This window comes from Vipera berus (assembly GCF_964194415.1).
Source record: "Vipera berus genome assembly, chromosome: 5".
Lineage (NCBI taxonomy): Eukaryota > Metazoa > Chordata > Lepidosauria > Squamata > Viperidae > Vipera > Vipera berus.
Genome location: NC_138207.1, coordinates 30,717,695 through 30,738,419, shown reverse-complemented (window position 1 = coordinate 30,738,419; position 20,725 = coordinate 30,717,695). Strand labels below are relative to the sequence as shown.

Here is a 20,725-nt window from a genome sequence, read left to right as displayed (position 1 = left end):
ACCACAGTAAAAATAATAATAAAATTGGGTCCAGTAATGTGAAGACTCACTAAATGATCATATCACTTTGCAACTGAAATTCTGGTCCCAATTATTTTTGTAAGTCGAAGACTTTTGATATTTTCTAGTTTTTCCTAAAACTAGGAATCTCCTGAATTTCTATAAATGAGTATTGAGCTGAATTGATTATAGATTAGTGTAAGATGGCTTCTTAGGTACATATACAACATAGCACTAGGCTTAATCTCAGCCAACAGATTTTTATGATGCACTGAAAATTACTTCATATACTATTTAGGTATCAAATAATATTCTAATTCCAATGAAAATTGAATTTATAGTGACAAAATTTAGATGCTAATGCATCTAAATTAATGCACTTTTCTTAAAATCTGATAAAAAATTAAGGTAGGTATACACAGTGGTGGGATTCAAATATGTGAGCAACCGGTTCTCTGTATGGATGCCACTTCCGGAAGTCCATTCTGGGAATGGGCAACAAAAAAATTAGCTACCTGTTGTGCCAAAGTGGTGCGAACCGGCTGAATCCCACCACTGGGTATACAACATTGTTCTCAGCTAGGACTTTCTAAATCTAGATTATCTGAAGAAGTAATAGTGGTCTTTTTCACATGTATGCCAATGCACTAATGCAAAATTAAGACCAAATATGTATTATTTTGGCTCATAACAATGTATGGCCCTAACTACAGTAATCTGGAAATTACCACAGAAAACATTAAGCTGGTATGCACTATTTCCCAAATATTCTACTTTCAATATTTTACATACTGCATAGAGATGGTGACTACTATAAAGTTTTCAAGTTCTGAGGTATCAGGTAGTGAAGTGCAAAGGGAAGGAAAAGTAACAATGAGATCCACTTTGGGCTTACCTGATGAGTAAAAAAAACATATATTTTTGGTCTCAAAGTTCAAACATGTAGTACTTGAATAAACACATGAAAGAGAGATGCTTCTTTCATTTCTGTTTAAATTTAAAGTTAAGATTCTAAAAACTCTTGCTTATTTCTTAAATAACAAGGTAGTTATACCTAATTTTCCTTAGGTCAGAATATGAGGACTTCCATAGGTTTCTGGACAATACTGACCATGCTGTCCAAATCTGAAAGTCAGAATTTTTTCATATAGATAGAAAACAGCTGACCAATTTCCAATTAAGCAATTTGGAAACTTCAGATTTCACCAAAATGCATTTTTAAAACTGTAACAAATGAGGCCATCATTGCAAAGGTGAGTGAAGTCACATGCTAATTTACTGGTCTCTGTATTCTACTGTTCGAAACCACATTTGGTAAATAGTTGCTATCTAAATCAGGGGTGTCAAACTACCGGCCCACGGGCTGGATACGTCATGCAGAAGCCGCGTCCACCCCATTGCTGGCAATGGCAAAACTGTCTCGATCTGTTGCACGACGTCACAAGTTTGACTTGTCTGTTCTAGATCATGTTTTACTTTTAACTTACTGGTTTTTACCACAAAGAAATCTTTTAACAAAAAGCTTTTACTACTTTTCACTCTAGACAGTCAGTCTCCAATCTTAGAACCAATTTACCTATTTGGATGCATCTGTATCTCTTTCATTTGGGCATGGAGTGGGAAGAGATAATGCCAAAAAATTTATTTCTACCAAAAAGAGATGGTTTACATTAGAAAACAGAGGTATGTGGTATGCTCCTATCTAGGCGGAAATAACTTTTGTGATACAATTTTGATTTAGATTTTCCATATGAAATCTCCTAGGGTGGTATCTGAACATTCCTGCAAACTGATCTCATGTATAAAATCAAGTTTGTCCATTATAAATAATCATTGCTTAGAACAATACACTCTGACATTGAGTCTCTTGACTACTACCTGGGGCTCAATACTATTCCAGGAGACTTTTTGTATTGCTTGAATATTGTCCAAGTACAGTAACTTCTTAGTACAATTAAGTCTAAAGCAGAAACAAAGTTGCTAGTTATATTGTCCAACATATAAATAATATTAATTATTGAGATGCCTGGCTATACCAAGAGAGAGAACGGCAGACAGCTTTTATCCAATTACTCATAGCAGGTTCATACTCCTCTGGCTCCCTTTGTGGCTTAAAAACCATGTCAGTTTGCCTCAACTTCTTCAGATGTTTTTTGTCAGTCCAAAATCCTAAAAAACAAACAAAAAGACATAAAATAGTCATTCTTACGTTGACCATAATTTCTGTATTAAAACATGTTTAGAAGTATATATAAATCTGGTTTGAAGAATATAAACAACAGAATGTTTAAATATTTGGAATATTTTTCATATTACAGAACTAACTTGCAGAATAAATCTATTAAATAATAATCTATAGGTTTTTCTGCAGAATTATCTATTCTGTGGGTAGGAGCCCCTGCCCTGTGGATCACCCTTCTCCCAGGAACTCACTAGGCCCCCAGCTCTCATTTTCCATAAGTTTGGAGAGCTAACTCTTCCCACAAGTGTTGAGGCAGGATGAGGTTGGAGCAGAAGATGGTGCGGGGATGTATAGGAAAGTGTTGCCATAAAGTGCCATATTTTTTAATAGAATTGTAATTGATTTTTATTTTACAGTTTGGAAGTTTCTGTTGATTTAATGTTTTGTGCATTCCCCAGTATTGCTGCTACAATACAGGCAGCTATGTAAGTATTTTTAAACAAACAAACCAACAAATGGATAATATAGTCAACATTGTTCAAATAATTGCAAAATAATTTTTGAAAAACAAAGGTTTCCTTGGCTGCTTCAGAGATATCTGACTGTGTAACTAAAACTATTTGTGAATTTATAGAGGTAGTCCTCGACTTACAACCACTTAGCAACTGTTCAAAGTTTTTGCTTATGACCCAGTTCTGAAATTACAGCTACTCCAGCGGTCTCCCGTGGCCTGCAGGGAGGCTGCACCACCACCACCACCACCCATGCCCCACCTCCAAGGGTTGACTTGATGGACCATAACAAAAACTATATGGCATACTCTTGAAAAGTATCATTATTATTTGCCAGTTTTGTACAACGTAAAATAAATGACCATTTCTCTTGAAACAGATTCCCCCAGATAGTAAAGCGTACCAATAGCGAGGCCTGCTAGAAAAGCTGCTCCAAGACAAGACATGTCTGTACTGTCAGGCTTGTTTATTGATTTATTGATTAAATCAGAAGTCATCTGCATCACAAAACTATTTTTACTGACGCCTCCATCAGCTCTATTGAGGTGGGAGAAAAAAATAAAATAAAATTCAAATTCTATAAAACATATATGATTTAAACACTGCAGTGTTGTCATCTGCAATATCAGAATGGTATGCAAAATGGGTATTCTACTATGTAGCTAGTAGAATTGCTTCTTAGGTTTTCTAAATTCTAAATAAAACTGAGTGTAATTATCAAGAGATTTTCCATGCTTGGAAAATGTTTAGTTTTATATTTTATTTTCATCAGATGTACCTGACGAGAATCTAATTTGGAATCTTTAATAACTGGATAAGATCCAGTTACGATAAAATTCACAAGTTTGTTGAACAGTAGGTAGTTCAACTGACCACTGTAGAAATATTCAATGTGGTTTTGTCAGGATAATATTCTTTCTGAAGGATCCTATTTCCAGCTTGACAGTGATAATAAAGTCAGCATTGCTATTGGTTGGATTCGTCAGCATATCAAAAGGCATCTCTCTGTCAACAGGTACAGCATTCTTGTACCCACAATCTTAGAATACTGCAACCATACAATGCTGCAATATGTAACGTGGCGACATGGCAATGCTTTGAAGAATGTCTAGCTCAATCTAGTTGAAAAAGAACAGCTAAGGGAAATGGAAGTAAATGTGATGTATGATGTAATATGTAGAAATGATTCCCTCAAGTCATGAATGTAATATTCCAGTATGTACTTTGTTCTGATAAAATGTATCATTCTTAAAGGTAACATTAACTACTTTCCATTTCATACTTTGTAGCTACAAGAAGATTACTAAACTAAATATCCTAGATTTCCAAAGAATAAATTGGAAAATAGCAATTTGACAAATATTACTGTACACAAATACCACTAAGAGACTAACAACAGTTTCGTTAACAATTCTACCGGCTGTTACAAATCTATTGATCAGGAGCTTACAGCAAGAGATGGCTCTACAACAGAATTATACTGGCTCTGACTTAACCATTGGGCCCTAAAGTTCACGAACGAAACTTATTTAATATATACATTCATATTTATTCATATTCACACTGAATATTTTGGATACAATATAAACATACCGAATGGACATAGATGGAATGCCCAACTCTGTTGTAATGATATCGTACAGCTGTTTGTTTCTTGAAAAAAATAGATGGGGAGGGAGAAATTCAATAAAGTGCAATATAGTAAGTAACAATTATATTATAAGCATAAGATGTCATAAGGAACAACAATCAAAATTAACTAGATATTTAAACACATCTTTAAAAGGGAGTTAAAATTAGCTATAGTAAAATAAATTAAGACTGCTTAATAAACCAAGAGCTCTAGATTTTTGAGCTAGTTTTTTTTTCTTTGAAAACATTTTAGGTTACATTTTTTGTAAGATTAAAGCAGTATACATCAGATATTCAATAAAATCCCAGAAAATAAAATTCCAGCAGGAAAAGTATTAAAGGTCAACAAGTTAATAAACTAAGTAGTTTTGTATTATTTTAAAGACAGAAAAATTAATGAGAATTCCAATGATCCTATTATTGAAAGTGTTATTAGTACAAAAGTCTAAACCTAATACCAATATATTCTTAGTCTATCCATAGTCATTATATCAGATAACCTGTTCCCAAATTAGAATATATGAATTCTGTTTTTCATCTTATGCTTTATATGACAAAGGCAGAGGTGATAATTAAGATCAATATATTTAATATAATGTAGCTTTCTCAGTAATCAAATTATTGAAGCATTTTTGCATCTCCTAACTGATAGCAGTGATCATATATTTTGTTATTTGCCAACAAAAAGTAATGTAAATAATGTAAACCCAACTTATAATTTAAATTTTAGTTGCTCAAATTGAATTTAATCAGCAAGGAACAAAGCAAAACAAATTCCATTTATCTAATCTATTGTCTTAATCTCTTTTCAACCTTTTCAGAGATTGTACCACTTTTAGGACATGACAATATTTGAGTACCACCAGTGTTTAGCAAGGTGTCAAAAACTTGATGACTAAAAAAAAATGGGGGGGGGGATTTTGGATTTTACTGATTAGATTCATTTGTTGTTATAGAAATGGCTAGTTTATAATATTATGGAAAAGTAAAAAGTTGAGGTTTGATGTTAATGCCTCCTTCTGCTGCAACAGAGAAATTCTGTTCTTTTTCCCTTCTCCCCCTCAATTTCCCCCCTTTTCCTCCCCACTGTGTCCTACCATTTGCTTTCGTATTTTTGTATTTTATTCTATAATCTAATAAGCTATTACAAACTGTAGAAAAAAAGAAAAAAAGTACCAGTTTTAATTTCTTTGGTGGTTGTTCCTTTGCTAAATCACTTTCCCTTTGCACTGACAAATGTATGATGAATTTATCCATGTTTATTAATATGCACCACTACCAGCTAGTTCAGGGGTCTTCAAACTTGGCACTTTTAAGACTTGTGGACTTCAACTCCCGGAATTTTTCAGCCCTCATAGCTGGTTGAAGAATTCTGGGAGTTGAAATCGACAAGTCTTAGTTTGTAGACTCCTGAGCTAGCTGGTTGGCCCTTCTGAGCTCTTCCACAGTGTAGTAAAAATGCACCCTCCCAATCCCTTCCCTGTACCCTTAAAGACACAGTAATCAAGCGCAAAGCAAGAAAATAAAGAAACACAAACTCCATTTTTTTTCTCTTTAAGCTGCCTCAGGTGTGTCACATGTCACAATGTTGCAATCCAAGATAGAAATGCTCCAGCAATTGTGAAAAGCTTTAGCTTTAAATTAAGCCAGTTTACCTTCAAAGAAAACTTTCTAAAAGCCTCAGACAAAACTCAGTTAGAGGGGTAAAACTAATTACATTTGTTTAAAGCAGGCATGTCAAACTTGCAATGTCACGTAATGGCGTGCAACATATTGCAACTTTTTCCCCATTGCCGGCAATGGGGAGGGTGCGGTTTTGTCATGATGCATCCGGCCCGTGGGCCGTCAGTTTGACATTCCTGGTTTAAAGGGATTAAACCTTTCCTGTTGTCTTTTTTCCCCTTCCACCACCCAAACCACGTTCTTTTATAGCCTCTCCTCTCTCCCCCCTTTTTTTTCTTCAGTTCACTTCCAGCTCCGAGCTGCTTCTGGAAGTGCCAATCAGCTGGAGCCCATCAGCTGGAGCCCTCCTGGCTCCTGGGACTTCTGCTGAGACCAGACAGGCCTGCAGATGCAGCTGCCTCTCCCAGAGGCTTGGCTCGCTTAGGCTCATTCCCCTCCCCTGCTACACTTGGCTAGCAATCACGTACCACCTGCCATGTGGCAAAGTACCACAAGTGGTACACGTACCACCGGTTCAAAAGCCCTGTTGTAGAGAGCCAAAAACAAAATACAAATGGAGAAGTGGATTTGAACATGGGGGAAAAAATACAAGGTACAGGAAAGAAATGTGCAAACAAAGCAAATGTTAAAAAGTCATTAGAATGAACAAGGGTTTGAGCTTATATAGTTTGTGTGTCCTGGAATATAATGATAGTGATTCATATTCTTATATGGACATGCTTGTATTTTAAGGGAGTTGGTTGCCTTCCCTTGGCTGTGAACAAGTTTATTCCAAGAAGAAATCCAAAAGTACAGAGCTACAGCAATGGAAATTGATACATTGTACATTTATCTTTGTAATTTTTGGAAAAACGATGAATTCTGAACAAATAGAAACTAAATGAGATTGTTTGTATTGACTGCTGGAATGTAGTTAGTGTGGATGCCCATATGTACACAACTAGTACAAGGGCATACTGAGAACAGGCCCAACCATGTTGACAGGGTATATCCAAGTACCTGAAAGCTATGGATTCCAACACAGCTCGAACAAGATGTTTTTTAGTAGTAGAAGGTGTGATACCCATAAAAGAAGTACATGCATAAGGATCATTCACAGGTATCTGAAATAAAATAGATATTAAAATAAAATATGTAGGAATATGTTCTATATACAATAGTTCAAGAAAGGACTGAAACATTACGGAAAGAAAAGGTTACATGTGACAATAAGAGGCAGCATAGTAAGAGGAAGAAAATTGAAACAGCAGTAAGCAGTCTATTATATATAGGTAAAGGTTCCCCCGCACATGCGTGCTAGTCGTTTCCAACTCTAGGGGCCGGTGCTCATCTCTGTTTCAAAGCTGAAGAGCCAGCGCTTGTCCGAGGACGTCTCCGTGGTCATGTGGCCGGCATGACTAGACGCCAAAGGCGCACGGAACGCTGTTACCTTCCCACCGTAGTGGTCCCTATTTTTCTACTTGCATTTTTACGTGCTTTCGAACTGCTAGGTTGGCAGAAGCTGGGACGAGTAACAGGCGCTGACTCCGTTACGCAGCACTCAGGATTCGACCCGCCAAACTGCCGACCTTCCGATCGACAAGCTCAGCATCCTAACCCACTGAGCCACCGCATTCAGATGCAGTCGGCCCAGGTTCGAATCTCAGAAGGGTATGGCTGACTGATGAGAACAAATAAGTTTGAAATGATCTTATCGGTCTCCCTTTATTCTTTGTTAGCAAGCCAAAAAATTTACACAAATATGAGCTGCCACTGCTGTGGCTACTGCCTGTAGATGGCCTTGGGCTAGGCTGAAACAGGAAATAAGATTTATCCCGTGTCTGGTACTAAGCAAGTGTATTCTGAATGCTTAACAAACATTTAACACATATCTCCCTTGCTTCTCAGCTAACAAAGAGAGAGAGAGCCTGTGGCCTAGGGGTTAAAACAACTGCTTAAGACGCAGTCGGCCCAGGTTCGAATCTCAGAAGGGTATGGCTGACTGACGAGAACAAATAAGTTTGAAATGATCATATCAGTCTCCCTTTATTGTTTGTTAGCAAGCCAAAAGGTTTACACAAATATGAGCTGCCACTGCTGTGGCTACTGCCTGTAAGATGGCCTTGGGCTAGGCTGAAACAGGAAGTAAGATTTATCCCGTGTCTGGGACTAAGCAAGTGTATTCTGAATGCTTAACAAACATTTAACATATATATATATATATATATATATATATATATATATATATATATATATATATATATATATATATGTGTGTGTGTGTGTGTGTGTGTGTGTGTATGTGTGTGTGTGTATTACACACACACACATATAAATGTGTGTGTGTGTATTATATATATGTTTGTGTGTGTATGTGTATATACAGTCATGCTTGAAATTGTTGGCACCCCAGAAATTTTTCCAGAAAATCAAGTATTTCTCACAGAAAAGTATTGCAGGAACACATGTTTTGCTATACGCAGGTTTATTCCCTTTGTGTGTATTGGAACACAACAAAAAAAGGGAGGGAAAAAAAGCAAATTGGACATAATGTCAAACAAAACTCCAAAAATGGGCCGGACAAAATTATTGGCACCCTTTCAAAATTATGGGTAAACAAAATTGTTTCAAGCATGTGATGCTCCTTTAAACTCACCTTGGGCAAGTAACAGGTGTGGGCAATATAAAAATCACACCTGAAAGCAGATAAAAAGGAGAGAAGTTCACTTAGTCTTTGCATTGTGTGTCTGTGTGTGCCACACTAAGCATGGACAACAGAAAGAGGAGAAGAGAACTGTCTGAGGACTTGAGAACCAAAATTGTGGACAAATATCAACAATCTCAAGGTTACAAGTCCATCTCCAGAGATCTAGATTTGCCTTTGTCCACAGTGCGCAACATTATCAAGAAGTTTGCAACCCATGGCACTGTAGCGAATCTCCCTGGTCGTGGACAGAAGAGAAAAATTGATGAAAGGTTGCAACGCAGGATAGTCTGGATGGTGGATAAGCAGCCCCAAACAAGTTCCAAAGGAATGCAAGCTGTCCTGCAGGCTCAGGGAGCATCAGTGTCAGCGCGAACTATCCGTCGACATTTAAATGAAATGAAACGCTATGGCAGGAGACCCAGGAGGACCCCACTGCTGACACAGAGACATAAAAAAGCAAGATTAGAGTTTGCTAAAATGTACTTGAGTAAGCCAAAATCCTTCTGGGAAAACGTCTTGTGGACAGATGAGACCAAGATAGAGCTTTTTGGTAAAGCACATCATTCTACTGTTTACTGAAAATGAAATGAGGCCTACAAAGAAAAGAACACAGTACCTACAGTGAAATGTGGTGGAGGTTCAATGATGTTTTGGGGTTGTTTTGCTGCCTCTGGCACTGGGTGCCTTGAATGTGTGCAAGGGATCATGAAATCTGAGGATTACCAAAGGATTTTGGGTCACACTGTAGAGCTCAGTGTCAGAAAACTGGGTTTGCGTCCGAGATCTTGGGTCTTCCAGCAGGACAATGACCCCAAACATACGTCAAAAAGCACCCAGAAATGGATGGCAAGAAAGCGCTGGAGAGTTCTGAAGTGGCCAGCAATGAGTCCAGATCTGAATCCCATTGAACACCTGTGGAGAGATCTTAAAATTGCTGTTGGGAAAAGGCGCCCTTCCAATAAGAGAGACCTGGAGCAGTTTGCAAAGGAAGAGTGGTCCAAAATTCCGGGTGAGAGGTGTAAGAAGCTTATTGATGGTTATAGGAAGCGACTGATTTCAGTTATTTTTTCCAAAGGGTGTGCAACCAAATATTAAGTTAAGGGTGCCAATAATTTTGTCCGGCCCATTTTTGGAGTTTTGTTTGACATTATGTCCAATTTGCTTTTTTTCCTCCCTTTTTTTGTTGTGTTCCAATACACACAAAGGGAATAAACCTGTGTATAGCAAAACATGTGTTCCTGCAATACTTTTCTGTGAGAAATACTTGATTTTCTGGAAAAATTTCTGGGGTGCCAACAATTTCGAGCATGACTGTATATTATATTGTTAATAATTTTAAAAATACGAATCCCAGGCATATTTACTTAAAGTATAAAATCTTTGAACACCAGGATGGATAAAAAAACAGTCGTTTATTGCTAAAAGATCATAATAAGCAATAAAAAGTAACCATTTAAAGCATATCTACCTAATCTAAGCTTTCGCTGGTCCTCTGCCAGCATCATCAGAGAAAGCATTGAAGGTTTGAAAAACCGCTGGTAAGTCTGTTTGGTTCTGTGCTCTGCTCATTGGCCACGTGATGGACCTTGCTCTAGCCAATCGTGATTGTTCTGTCTCACATCACTTCCCTTGCAATCCGGTCTTACTGTCCCTATTTTAAATTTTTCTCCTCCCTATCTGTTTTGGTTCGACTACCTTAACTGATCTTGTTTTCTTTTGTTGTTCCTCATCCAATGTTATAGCTGTTGGTATTTGTATTTCCTTGTTCTCTGTGTCCTCCTTCTCTACTCTCCTTGCTTGTGATTGGCCATTCTGTGCTATGCCTGGGTTTCCCTCGACTCCCTTCCATGATTTCTGCAAACAGCTCCCCGCCCCGATTCACTTGCACGTATGACTTTCTTTCAGTGCTTATCCACTGATCTTTATCTGATCCCTGGACTAGCCACCCCAGTGTTTTTTGTTTATTCATATGCCGCCCTTGCTTTCTACTAGCTGATTTAGTTGATCCTGCTGTTTTTGGTGTTTCTTTGTGTGTTGGTGTGTATGTGTGTTGCAGTGCTCTCTTTCCTTGGTTCGCCCATATCTGTTCAACTGGGGTTGTCTTCAGATCATCCATCAAAAGAAATACAGCAAACAGAGGATAACACGACTCATTCAAAAAAGAAGATACTGATCATGCAACAACTAGAATGTTTTGGTTTGACTACCTTAATTGTATCCATCCCGGAAGATTTTATACTTTAAGTAAACATGCCTGGGATTTGTATTTTTAAAATTATTAAGTGTGTGTGTGTGTGTGTGTATGTTTGTGTGTGTGTGTGTGTGTGTGTGTGTATATATATATGTATGTGTGTGTGTGTGTGTGTTTGTGTGTGTGTACACACACACACATAAAAGAAAAACAGTCACTCAAGTAAATAAATCAAAGGCAGTATTTTTACCTGCAAACCACTAAAAGATGGAACAAAACAAACTCCTCCTGAACTTATTAGGCTATGTGCCATTTGTGATGTCTCTTCAACATTGTCAAAAAGTTCTGTACAGGCAGACAAGATGTGAATTAATATGTATCAACAACTCTGAAACTTCTATACATAATTATCAATGCACTCCAAGAAAATATATGTCCTTTCTGCTCCTTTAATTATGATATTTACGTCAGTTATCTTTTCAGTACAGGTAATCCTCAACTTACAACCATTCATTTAGTGACCATTCAAAGTTACAACGGCATTGAAAAAAGGGATTTATGGCCATTTATGAGCGTTGCAGGATCCTCATGGTCACAAAATCAAACTTCAGGCACTTTGCAACTGGCATGTATCTATGACAGTTGCATTGTCCTGGAGTCATGTGATCACCATTTGTAACCTTCTCAGCCAGCTTCCAACAAGCAAAGTCAATGGGGAAAGCTAGATTTGCTTAATGACCACATGATTCACTTCAGTTGTAGTGATTTGCTTAACAACTGTGGCAAAAAAGGTTGAAAAATGGGGCAAAATTCATTTAACAGCTGCCTTGCTTAGCGATGGAAATTTTGGGCTCCCTTGTGATTGTAAGTTAAGGCTACCTGTATGGGAAAATATTCTAGTATTTCAGGTGTTGTGCACCTCTTTATGCCAAAGTGATCTAAATGGCCCTTTCAGTTTCTCTAAAAAGTCATTGATGTGCACTTCCTTACTGTCCTGAGAAAGGAAAATGTTAAATGCTATTCCATCTTTTCACTATTGGCAGTGTTTGCATATGGAAGAATTAGCGTTTGGTTTAACAAGTTAGTATTGCACTTAAATATACATAGCATATAGCTAGATATGAATTTCTTTCAATGCAGATTACAATACAGATGTCAAAGCAAAAACATCCGATGTTAGCAGAATGTTATTATTTGATACTGTGGAAGACATTATTCCTTCGCATGCAATCTGCCTCTTAAAATGCAATACAGATGCAAATGCTGTGGTAAAATCTTGCAAAGCTTTCATTGCATGGTGATAAAGTACAAACATCTTTGGGGTCAGAGGGTTTCTAAATCTAAAAATATATTTCTGCCAGAGTACAGGCAATATTATTAATTGCATATCATTACTTTTCAAAGTATGCAGTTTTAAAGTATAAAATGCAAGCTTTTAAATGCATTCATATTTGCTTTATTTGGTGTTTCATTTGGCATTGGATCATAAATAAAGTAAAAAACAACTGCTATAATTTACATCTTCAGAATTATTGAAAGGAAAAAATCCATCCACATAAGAACCAGTAACATGCTGATATTTTTTTTACTTTACTTTTTACTTTATCATTCATAGGCTTAAATAATTCAGCTTTAATAATTACACTCACCTAAACTCTGAATCCATTTGATAGCATTTCCAGTATCAGAAGCATTGCCTTCAGCTAAGTAGGTTATCTCATTCCCAATTTTCCAACCAACCAGGGGATATAAGCCTTGAAATAACAAAACATAATTTTTCAAAGATATGCCACAATAGGCCCATTACATTCACAGAAAAACCTTTGATTAAATGCAGATCTTCACCAATGGAAGACATGTTAATAATGTTCACCAAATTCCCCTACAACTTGTGAAAATATAACCAGAGAATTAAGACTCTCTATAGGATGGAAGAATAAGGAAGGGCAGACTCCTCCTCTTCTTCCACACTACTGGAAACTTGGGACAGTCCTTTGCAAAAAAAAAAGCAGCAGTGGATTTATTTCATACTCTAATGAGTTTATTATGAGTTACACAATTACAGAGGGGCTCAAATGCTGGAACTTCGAATCCACATGCTAAGTCCCATTTTTGGGTAAGTTGTAACTTCAACCAATGGCTAATGCATTAAGGCAGATTTGTGAGAAAGGCTGACTTCCTTAATTCCTAAAGAAAAACAAATTGAATGTGTAGTGGAACAACAATCCAATTGATAGCACTGATCAAATGCTATCAACTGGTCATAAATCAAGAATTATTTGTAGTTTATATTAATAAGATAATTCATGATTTATTATACAGCACAGCAATAAGCTGCATTAGAATCTAAATTCTTTTCATATTTATATATTCTTCCATTATTTGAATAAATGTGGAGACATATTTACATGGGGTCTCCTAAACAAAGAAATATTTTAAGCAGCTTATTCAAATAATATTTTATAAATTTTTTATAGTCTTTATACTCTCAGTTGAATTCAATCTTCTATATTCAGTCTTTTCCATAAGGAAGTCTTTCTTACTATGGTGTTGCTTTTTTCTTTCTTATGACCAAGTGAAACCTATAAGTACACTTAACCTATATCAGTTGGAACAAAAAAGTAGTTTTAGGAATTATTAGAATTATATTTTGAGATTTATTTTTACTAGCATAAATAATGAACAAAGCTGATAAAATACATAGTTGGGAATGGAGCTTTTTTCAGTTCTAAAACTTTAGTTATCCATGTGCTATGACTAAAACAGATTTCTTGATTACTACTTGATAATTAATATACTTAATTTTATTAATCATTTTAATTCTAATAAAATAAAATTTTATAAAATTATATACATTTAAAATTAAATTTAAATTAAGATTCAATTTATAAAACATTGTATTTATACAAAAATTATTTTTATTTCATTGTAAAAACTGTGTCCACAATTGTTCCTGCCAACCAGAAACATATAAACCTACCTTTCTTAGATACATGAATGTTGTTTCCAGTATTAATATCCCAAAAAGTACCAGTCCCCATGGTGATTTTTATATCACCTGTATCAAAACAGCCCTGTCCAAACATGGCTGCCTGCTGGTCTGCTGCCTACAAGTAAAAATCAGACAGCAAGGTATCAACAGCTACTCTAGAAATTAGTAAACATTTAGAAGTGCATCATAACTTTACTGTGTTGAAAAGCTAATGTGCCAAGTTTAAAAAAAATGAAAAGCAATAGAATGGAAAGAAGATATGTAATTTTCCATTTTATTAGTCAGATAAAATAATGTTAATAGATGTTCTATCTCTCTCTCTCCCTATATATGTTTGTTTTAAAAAGTTTTATTTAAAGTAGCATTAGAATTTGGTAACGAGGGCCGTATCAGCATTGTGGTTACCCTCAGGGGGCCGGATGGCTGTGGCCAGGGTGGGTGTGGCCTACTGGGTGGGTGTGACTGGAGTGCATGTGGCCTACTGGGTGGGCATGGTTAGCTCTACATCGTTCGCGTCAAGGGTGCCTATGGGCAGTTGTGGGACAGAACTGAGGGTCTCTGGCAGAAGGAAATGGGACCGGGACAAGTGCCAAGGCATGGTCCACTGGAGGAACCTCACTGTTCCTCTCAGGCCATGAGGGGAGGGGGGGCTGGACAGTGGCACGGAGGTCAAATGCCCAGCCCAGCCACACCCACAGCACTAAGCCCAGCCCCACTTCCCCAAGGGGGCGCCCAGCTGTACTTACCTCCTCCTCAAGGCGGCTGCTGCTGTGCTTGCTCTCCTTAGCCAGGTTGCTCATGATGGGTACGAGGGCAAAGTCAAGAGGGAGGCCCACTCCCTCTCCATGTGAGGAGACCTGGCTTTGTATCCAAAGCTTCCTTAGCAATAGGATGGGAGACCCCCCCAGGATAAGCCGGGAGGATGGGGCAAGGGGATGGTGAAACGGTAGCAGGGAAGGACTAAGGCAGGACTTCCATCAGACCGTCCCTCCCTCTCCTTCCTTCCTTCCTTCCTTCCTTCCTTCCTTCCTTCCTTCCTTCCTTCCTTCCTTCCTTCGAGTGGTGGAAAAATATTTGAGATGAGGGAGGGAGAAAAACATGCAAGAAACACAGCTGGGGAAGTGTCATCCTTCGTGAGGAATGAAAAAATGCACCATCGCCTGGAAGTGGCCAGCACATGGCCCTCACCTATTTCACATATCCGGCTTGGTGGGCTCTGGGGAAGGGGATGCCATGAGCAGCATGAGAGTTGATGTTACCTGTGCAATGCTGCCCAGCCCCCAGCCTGCCTGGTTTTGGCAGGCAGCAGGGCGCTCTCCTCACAGTGCCAAGAAGCTAAGTCGGGTGGCGTGAATCTGAAGAGAAGCGCAAAGCTGCCCAGCCCCTAGCCTGCCCAAAGTAGGCAGGGCCATGTGCTGGCCACATCCAGGCGGTGGTACATTTCTTTATTCCTCACAAAGGGTGATACCTCCCCAATGTGCACCCAGGGGGCAGGGCTGACGCGGCAGGGGCTGGTTCCTCGCTGTTTACAGACGGCCTTGTGGAGCTAAGACTGAATGCATTTCAGCGTAGATGGCCACCACGAAATTGTACATTAGCTCCCAGCCGGCCTGCTTCCAGGATGGCTTCGCGGGCCACATGAAATCACTTCATGGGCTGGATCCGGCCCTCAGGCCTTGTGTTTGACATCTGCTCTAGAAATTTAAGGATTAGTATGTTTTACTAAATTTAAATATATCCAAGTCAAAGAGAAAAAAGTTTCTATACTTACCACAGCTGCTATTGCAATAGGCACTCCAAATATTTCAGGATCAACGGATCCAAAAATGTGACTTAAAATAAAGATAAATAAAGTTAGTGCTTCCAACTTATTCAATAAATTTTCAATAAATGAACTAACCAGAGAAAAATTGTCATTTCTATTCTAAATGGAACTTTGATACCATTTCATATTTATATTTCAACTATTTCATATTTATATTTCAACTAGACAACCCAGATCCATTGGGGTTATCATTTCAGAAATATTTCTTTATCTAAAGATAAAGTGTGCGTTCCCACAGAGAGGGCCTCCTCAGGGTGCCACCGGTCAGAGAATGTAGATTGGTGGCCCCCAGGGGGAGGTCTTTCTCTGTGGGCGCCCCGGAGCTATGGAACCAGTTACCGGTTGAGCTCCGGACGGCGCCCGATTTTCGCTCCTTTCGCCGCGATCTGAAAACATACCTGTTCGAACAAGCCGGCCTGGCCTGAGGGGGGATTGGTGGGGTTTTTACTATCATTTTATTGGGGTTTTATTAATGTATTTATTGTTGGGCATGTATTTAATTACTTTTTAATTTTTGTAGCTTTGTGTTTTATTCTTGCCCTGTACACCGCCCTGAGTCCTTCGGGAGAAGGGCGGTATAGAAATATTAATAAATTAAAATTAAATTAAATTAAATAGAAAGACCACGGGTGGGCAAAAAAATCAGTGGAGTGGGAGCAATATACAACTTCCTTTTGGCTTCCCCACTGAGTTTCCTTGTGGAAAGATGGAAGCAAGCATCAGAAATCTTCTTTCCTTCCCTTCCTCCCTCCTTCCCTTTCCTTCCCTGCAGGTAAGTAAGTGGCTGCTGCAGAGGACAGAGAGAGTGAGGGAGTATGGTGCAAGTGCAGAGAGATTGTTGCTACAACAGAATTGTGGGAAGCTGTCAGGCAACTTTGAAATCGAGAATCATGCGACTGGATTGATCATAGCAATGCCGTGGTGACACTGAAGCATGCAAAATTTCCCCAAATTTCATTCACTCAGGAGTCCTGCATCCCAGTATTCTATTTGAGGTAGCTTGGTTGAAAAAGGTTTTGCCCTATGACATACTATTTTTCTCAGTTAAAAGTTACAGACATGAGAGCTTTAACAGTAGCAATAGCAGTGAGACTTATATACTACTTCTTTAAGTGGTTTACAGAATCAACATATTGGCCCCAACAATCTGGGTCCTCATTTTACCGACTTCGGAAGGATGGAAGGCTGAGTCAGCCTTGAGCCTATGAGAATCGAACTGCCGGCAACCGGCAGACAGCAAAAGTAGCCTACAATACTGCTATCTAACAACTGTGCCACCATGGCTCATATATAGATAATTACTTTGACATTTATGTGTTCCTTTGGAAAAAGCAAAAATATATGTTAACTAAAACTTACCTAGTATCCTCTATTGGGGGGAAAAGCGATATTGGAATGGAAAGTAACTTGCTAAAAAGGTCACTCCATTGCAGCTGAAAACACATGCATATTAAAAAAAGAATTAAAACAGTGCAAAGACACACCACAACAACATGGCAGAGAGAACTAGTCATACCTTAAAAGGATCGAAAAATGCAGTGGTGCTGGCATTTGAATAATCTGTAGCATACACTGCACCTAGAATATACAATTAGATATTGAAAAATAAAACAAAAAGCAAATATAGTTCAACATGGAAATTAAAATTTGGTGGTTGATTTACTGAACAATACATCAGTCACATGATTCTTAATTATAACACCATGATTGCTTCCTTCCAAGAGGTTATTTTAATTATCTTGTAATATAGAACTGGGCAGTGCATTTCAATTAACGTTATTCTATGTACGCTATTATCACCATTCCTTTTATTGGTGCGCTTGATCTTCTATACAGAGCACAATTAGAAAAGTAACCAATCTCACACACACTACAGAGCCTGTAAAATTGTTCATGTTGAAGACGCCTCCAAGTGTAAAGACCTGTAGGGCAAAAGATTCCATAAGTAGCTATTGGGGTCTCTTTGTATATGTCCTTGTCAGAGGAGGACGTAGAATCAGATAGCACAAATTCTATGAGACATCTATTGTCTGAAAGATACATCTGAGCATAGAACTCTGACTCTTAACCCTAAAAATACCTCAAGTCTATGAGAATGGCAGTGCCTTCAAACAGTGATGCAAGGTATAAAATGGAGAAAAAGGGGCAAGATTTTAAAGCTGACTTTCCTAGAAGCACGAATATTTTCTAAATGGATTACTATTAGGACAAAGACTAGAATTAGCAAATATGGAGTTCCAGTGGAATTCTCTGCGGCCTTGAGATAAAAATTCTAAAAATAATGTATTTTGCAATTCCCCTTTTATATTATACACCTTATTTCACCTTGTTCATCCAGCTTCCTGAACTTTGCTTTGCCTCTTGACTATGCTTTATGCCTGCACCTTTGAAACTTTGGTATTTTCTGTTCTTGATCCTGGATTAGATTTGGACAAAACTTGTTGCCCTTTCACTGCAAACGTCTTTATTTGCAGACAATAGATCTACTGTATTTTACAAATGCTGCTGTGGTTGAAGAATGTCAGAATAAGATTCACTTGCAGAATTTTAGGGTTGAGATGTGGGTATATTATCTTATCCCCCATTTAATCACTGTACTCACCTTTTGTGAGTTTATAAAGTAACCATGTGTCAACTGTTCCAAAACAGCAATTACCATCTTTAGCAGCTTGTTCTACCTGCAAATAAACACACAGGTCACTTTTTTTTTGCAGAAAGGCAAATATAATCCATATCAGTGTCCTTACAATAGTTCTAGATTGCTACTCAGTCAAATTTAAGGGGGTTGATAGTAGTGTACAAAACCCTAAGCAATCCAAAAGGTTGGCTTAAGTAAGATTATTAATTACATAAGCCTTCTAGACTCTTATGATGTTTGAAGGAAACCCTTTTCTTTATGCCATAGTGTGGAAATTGCTGCTAGATAAATGTTGAGAAGATGAATCTGATGATTTTATGAAATGCATCATGGCTGATCCCAATGCTAATATTTTTAGATATCTTTCAAAGCCACACTGTGTTATGTTGATAGGAGGAGGAGGAGGAGGAGGAGGGAGAAAAAGCAAACAGCCTGGATCTTTGCTAGCTACTGACTAGGACTGCTAGATGAGAAGAGCAGATTACCACTGTAAATTGTAAATTGGCTATGACAAAGGATGTGTATGTTCATATAGCATGCAGTTGGATAACAATTATGAAAGGAAGGGAATTGTGCTTAGTCTCTTACAAAATGAATATTTGATCACTGGCCACTTTCTGTAAAAGCTATTTTATCTTAACGCCTACAATGTATTGCTTTTGCTGTTTATTTTATTTTATTTATATTTATTTATATTTTATTTCTCATAAAATATTTGAGGTTTCTTGTATTGGTCTATGTTAAAAATTGTACTATTACATCAGAAACTATTTTTATAGTCCCATATAAAATGACCATCAGATATTATTAGCTATGATGCTTGTTTGTTTGTTTTTTGTGCTTTCAAGTCAGTTTTTGACTCCTGGCAAATGTCTGAACAGCTCCCTGCAATTTTCTAAGCATGATTTTCAGAAGTGGTTCACCCTTGCCTCCTTCCTAGGGCTGAGAGAGTGTGACTGACTCAAGGTTACCCAGCTGGCTTTGTGCCTAAGGTGGAACTAGAACTCCCAGTTTCTAGCCTGATGTCTTAACCACTGCATCAAACAGGCTCTCAGTAATAACTATGCAGAGCTTGGAAAATAAATTAGTACAAATTGCATGCTAACCAGATATATTGGCCTCTAAACCCTAATATTCTAGTCAGTCTAGGATCATATGTTGAGAACAGTACACTGAAAAAAACTAGAATATTTATCAAGTTCATCTTCAATTGGCAATTTGATAAAACAAATGAACTCTTAGATACTATTGCCAGTAACCTCTGAACCAACAGGAAATCCCTTGCAAAGAAATTTAACATGAGGCTTACCTCAGATAAATGCTGTAAAACCCAAGCCAGTCTTAAAGAGACATGCTGTGTCGTAAAACTAAAAGAACGGGCTAGCAGAAGTTTATTAATCCGAGTGAAAAAGTGCAGCAAAGAAGAAATACCATGGATTGCCTGTTCAAAAACAAGGTTCGTAGGATAAACATTTAAGCTTCTGTCCAACTAGATTCAAATCAAGTTATATTTATGTAGGACTATATAGAAAATGAAATATATATTTTGAATTGAACTCAGAATAAACAGTGCATTCTGGAATGTTTGCAAAATTAGCTGCTGTTTAACAGACACTCACTAAACATGGATTTTTGGTTGTTCTGCATTTCAGCAAAAACAAAATCTGACCTTTGCACTGACCCATCCAATTTCCCATCTTCCCAGTATTTTTCATTCCCTCATTTTATAAAAAAAAATGTATCAGCCCATGCACCTGCCTCCCTACTACAGTGATCTCAGCAGTTCAAAACACTATCTCTAACTGGCCTACCTGCTCCCAATCTTCCGAACCTTTTCTTTGCAGCTTTTCCTCAGCTGCCACTGATGCGTAGCGGACGCGGACGCATATCTGCCCCTTACATCAGTTGTCTTAGCAGTAAGAAGCAGGATTTATTTGCATCTCCCACCAGCATGCCCATTCCACCCTTTCCAGAGTCTTCCCTGCTTCCAATGCCTTCTCCAAGGGAACTTCTCAGTCTACAGACTTTTTTCCCCCGGTGTATTCTTTATATAACTGGAACAAAACAACCCTATTTTCTTTTACATTTGGATCTCAACAAAGCATGTGCATTTTGATTTGGATGCCGATTGCTTAAAATCAGCTACAAATTTTGTACATTCCTAATATTCTTACTAACATATGCCTACAGCTTAGTGCAAGTGTGTTCAGATATAAAGCCAAAAATGATTTATGTCTTAGTTTGTTGCTTATTACTTGTTTTATATGAGTTCAGACAATGTGATTTGTAAACCATAATTTGTCTGGACCCAGCCATTTGTGTTTCTTTTTTTCAATAAATCATGGATAATCGAGTAAGACTTATTATGTCCTATGAACACCGCC

General features: G+C 37.8%; 1 protein-coding gene across 2 annotated transcripts in view; it reads right to left on the bottom strand.

The window, feature by feature from the left end:
• Nucleotides 1-374: 374 nt before the first annotated feature.
• Nucleotides 375-20,725, bottom strand: part of GK5 (glycerol kinase 5) — a 39,110-nt gene continuing 18,759 nt past the window's right edge. For both annotated transcript variants that reach the window (XM_081328276.1, XM_081328277.1), the window contains exons 5-16: nt 19,651-19,782; nt 18,306-18,381; nt 17,220-17,281; nt 17,063-17,136; nt 15,650-15,710; nt 13,867-13,993; nt 12,536-12,640; nt 11,137-11,231; nt 7,009-7,112; nt 4,288-4,347; nt 3,098-3,231; nt 375-2,169 (exon numbers count right to left, since the gene is read on the bottom strand). In XM_081328276.1, coding sequence (XP_081184402.1) covers nt 2,015-2,169; nt 3,098-3,231; nt 4,288-4,347; nt 7,009-7,112; nt 11,137-11,231; nt 12,536-12,640; nt 13,867-13,993; nt 15,650-15,710; nt 17,063-17,136; nt 17,220-17,281; nt 18,306-18,381; nt 19,651-19,782 — 1,185 coding nt within the window. In that variant the 3' untranslated portion in view covers nt 375-2,014. The remainder of the gene's footprint in view (nt 2,170-3,097; nt 3,232-4,287; nt 4,348-7,008; nt 7,113-11,136; nt 11,232-12,535; nt 12,641-13,866; nt 13,994-15,649; nt 15,711-17,062; nt 17,137-17,219; nt 17,282-18,305; nt 18,382-19,650; nt 19,783-20,725) is intronic.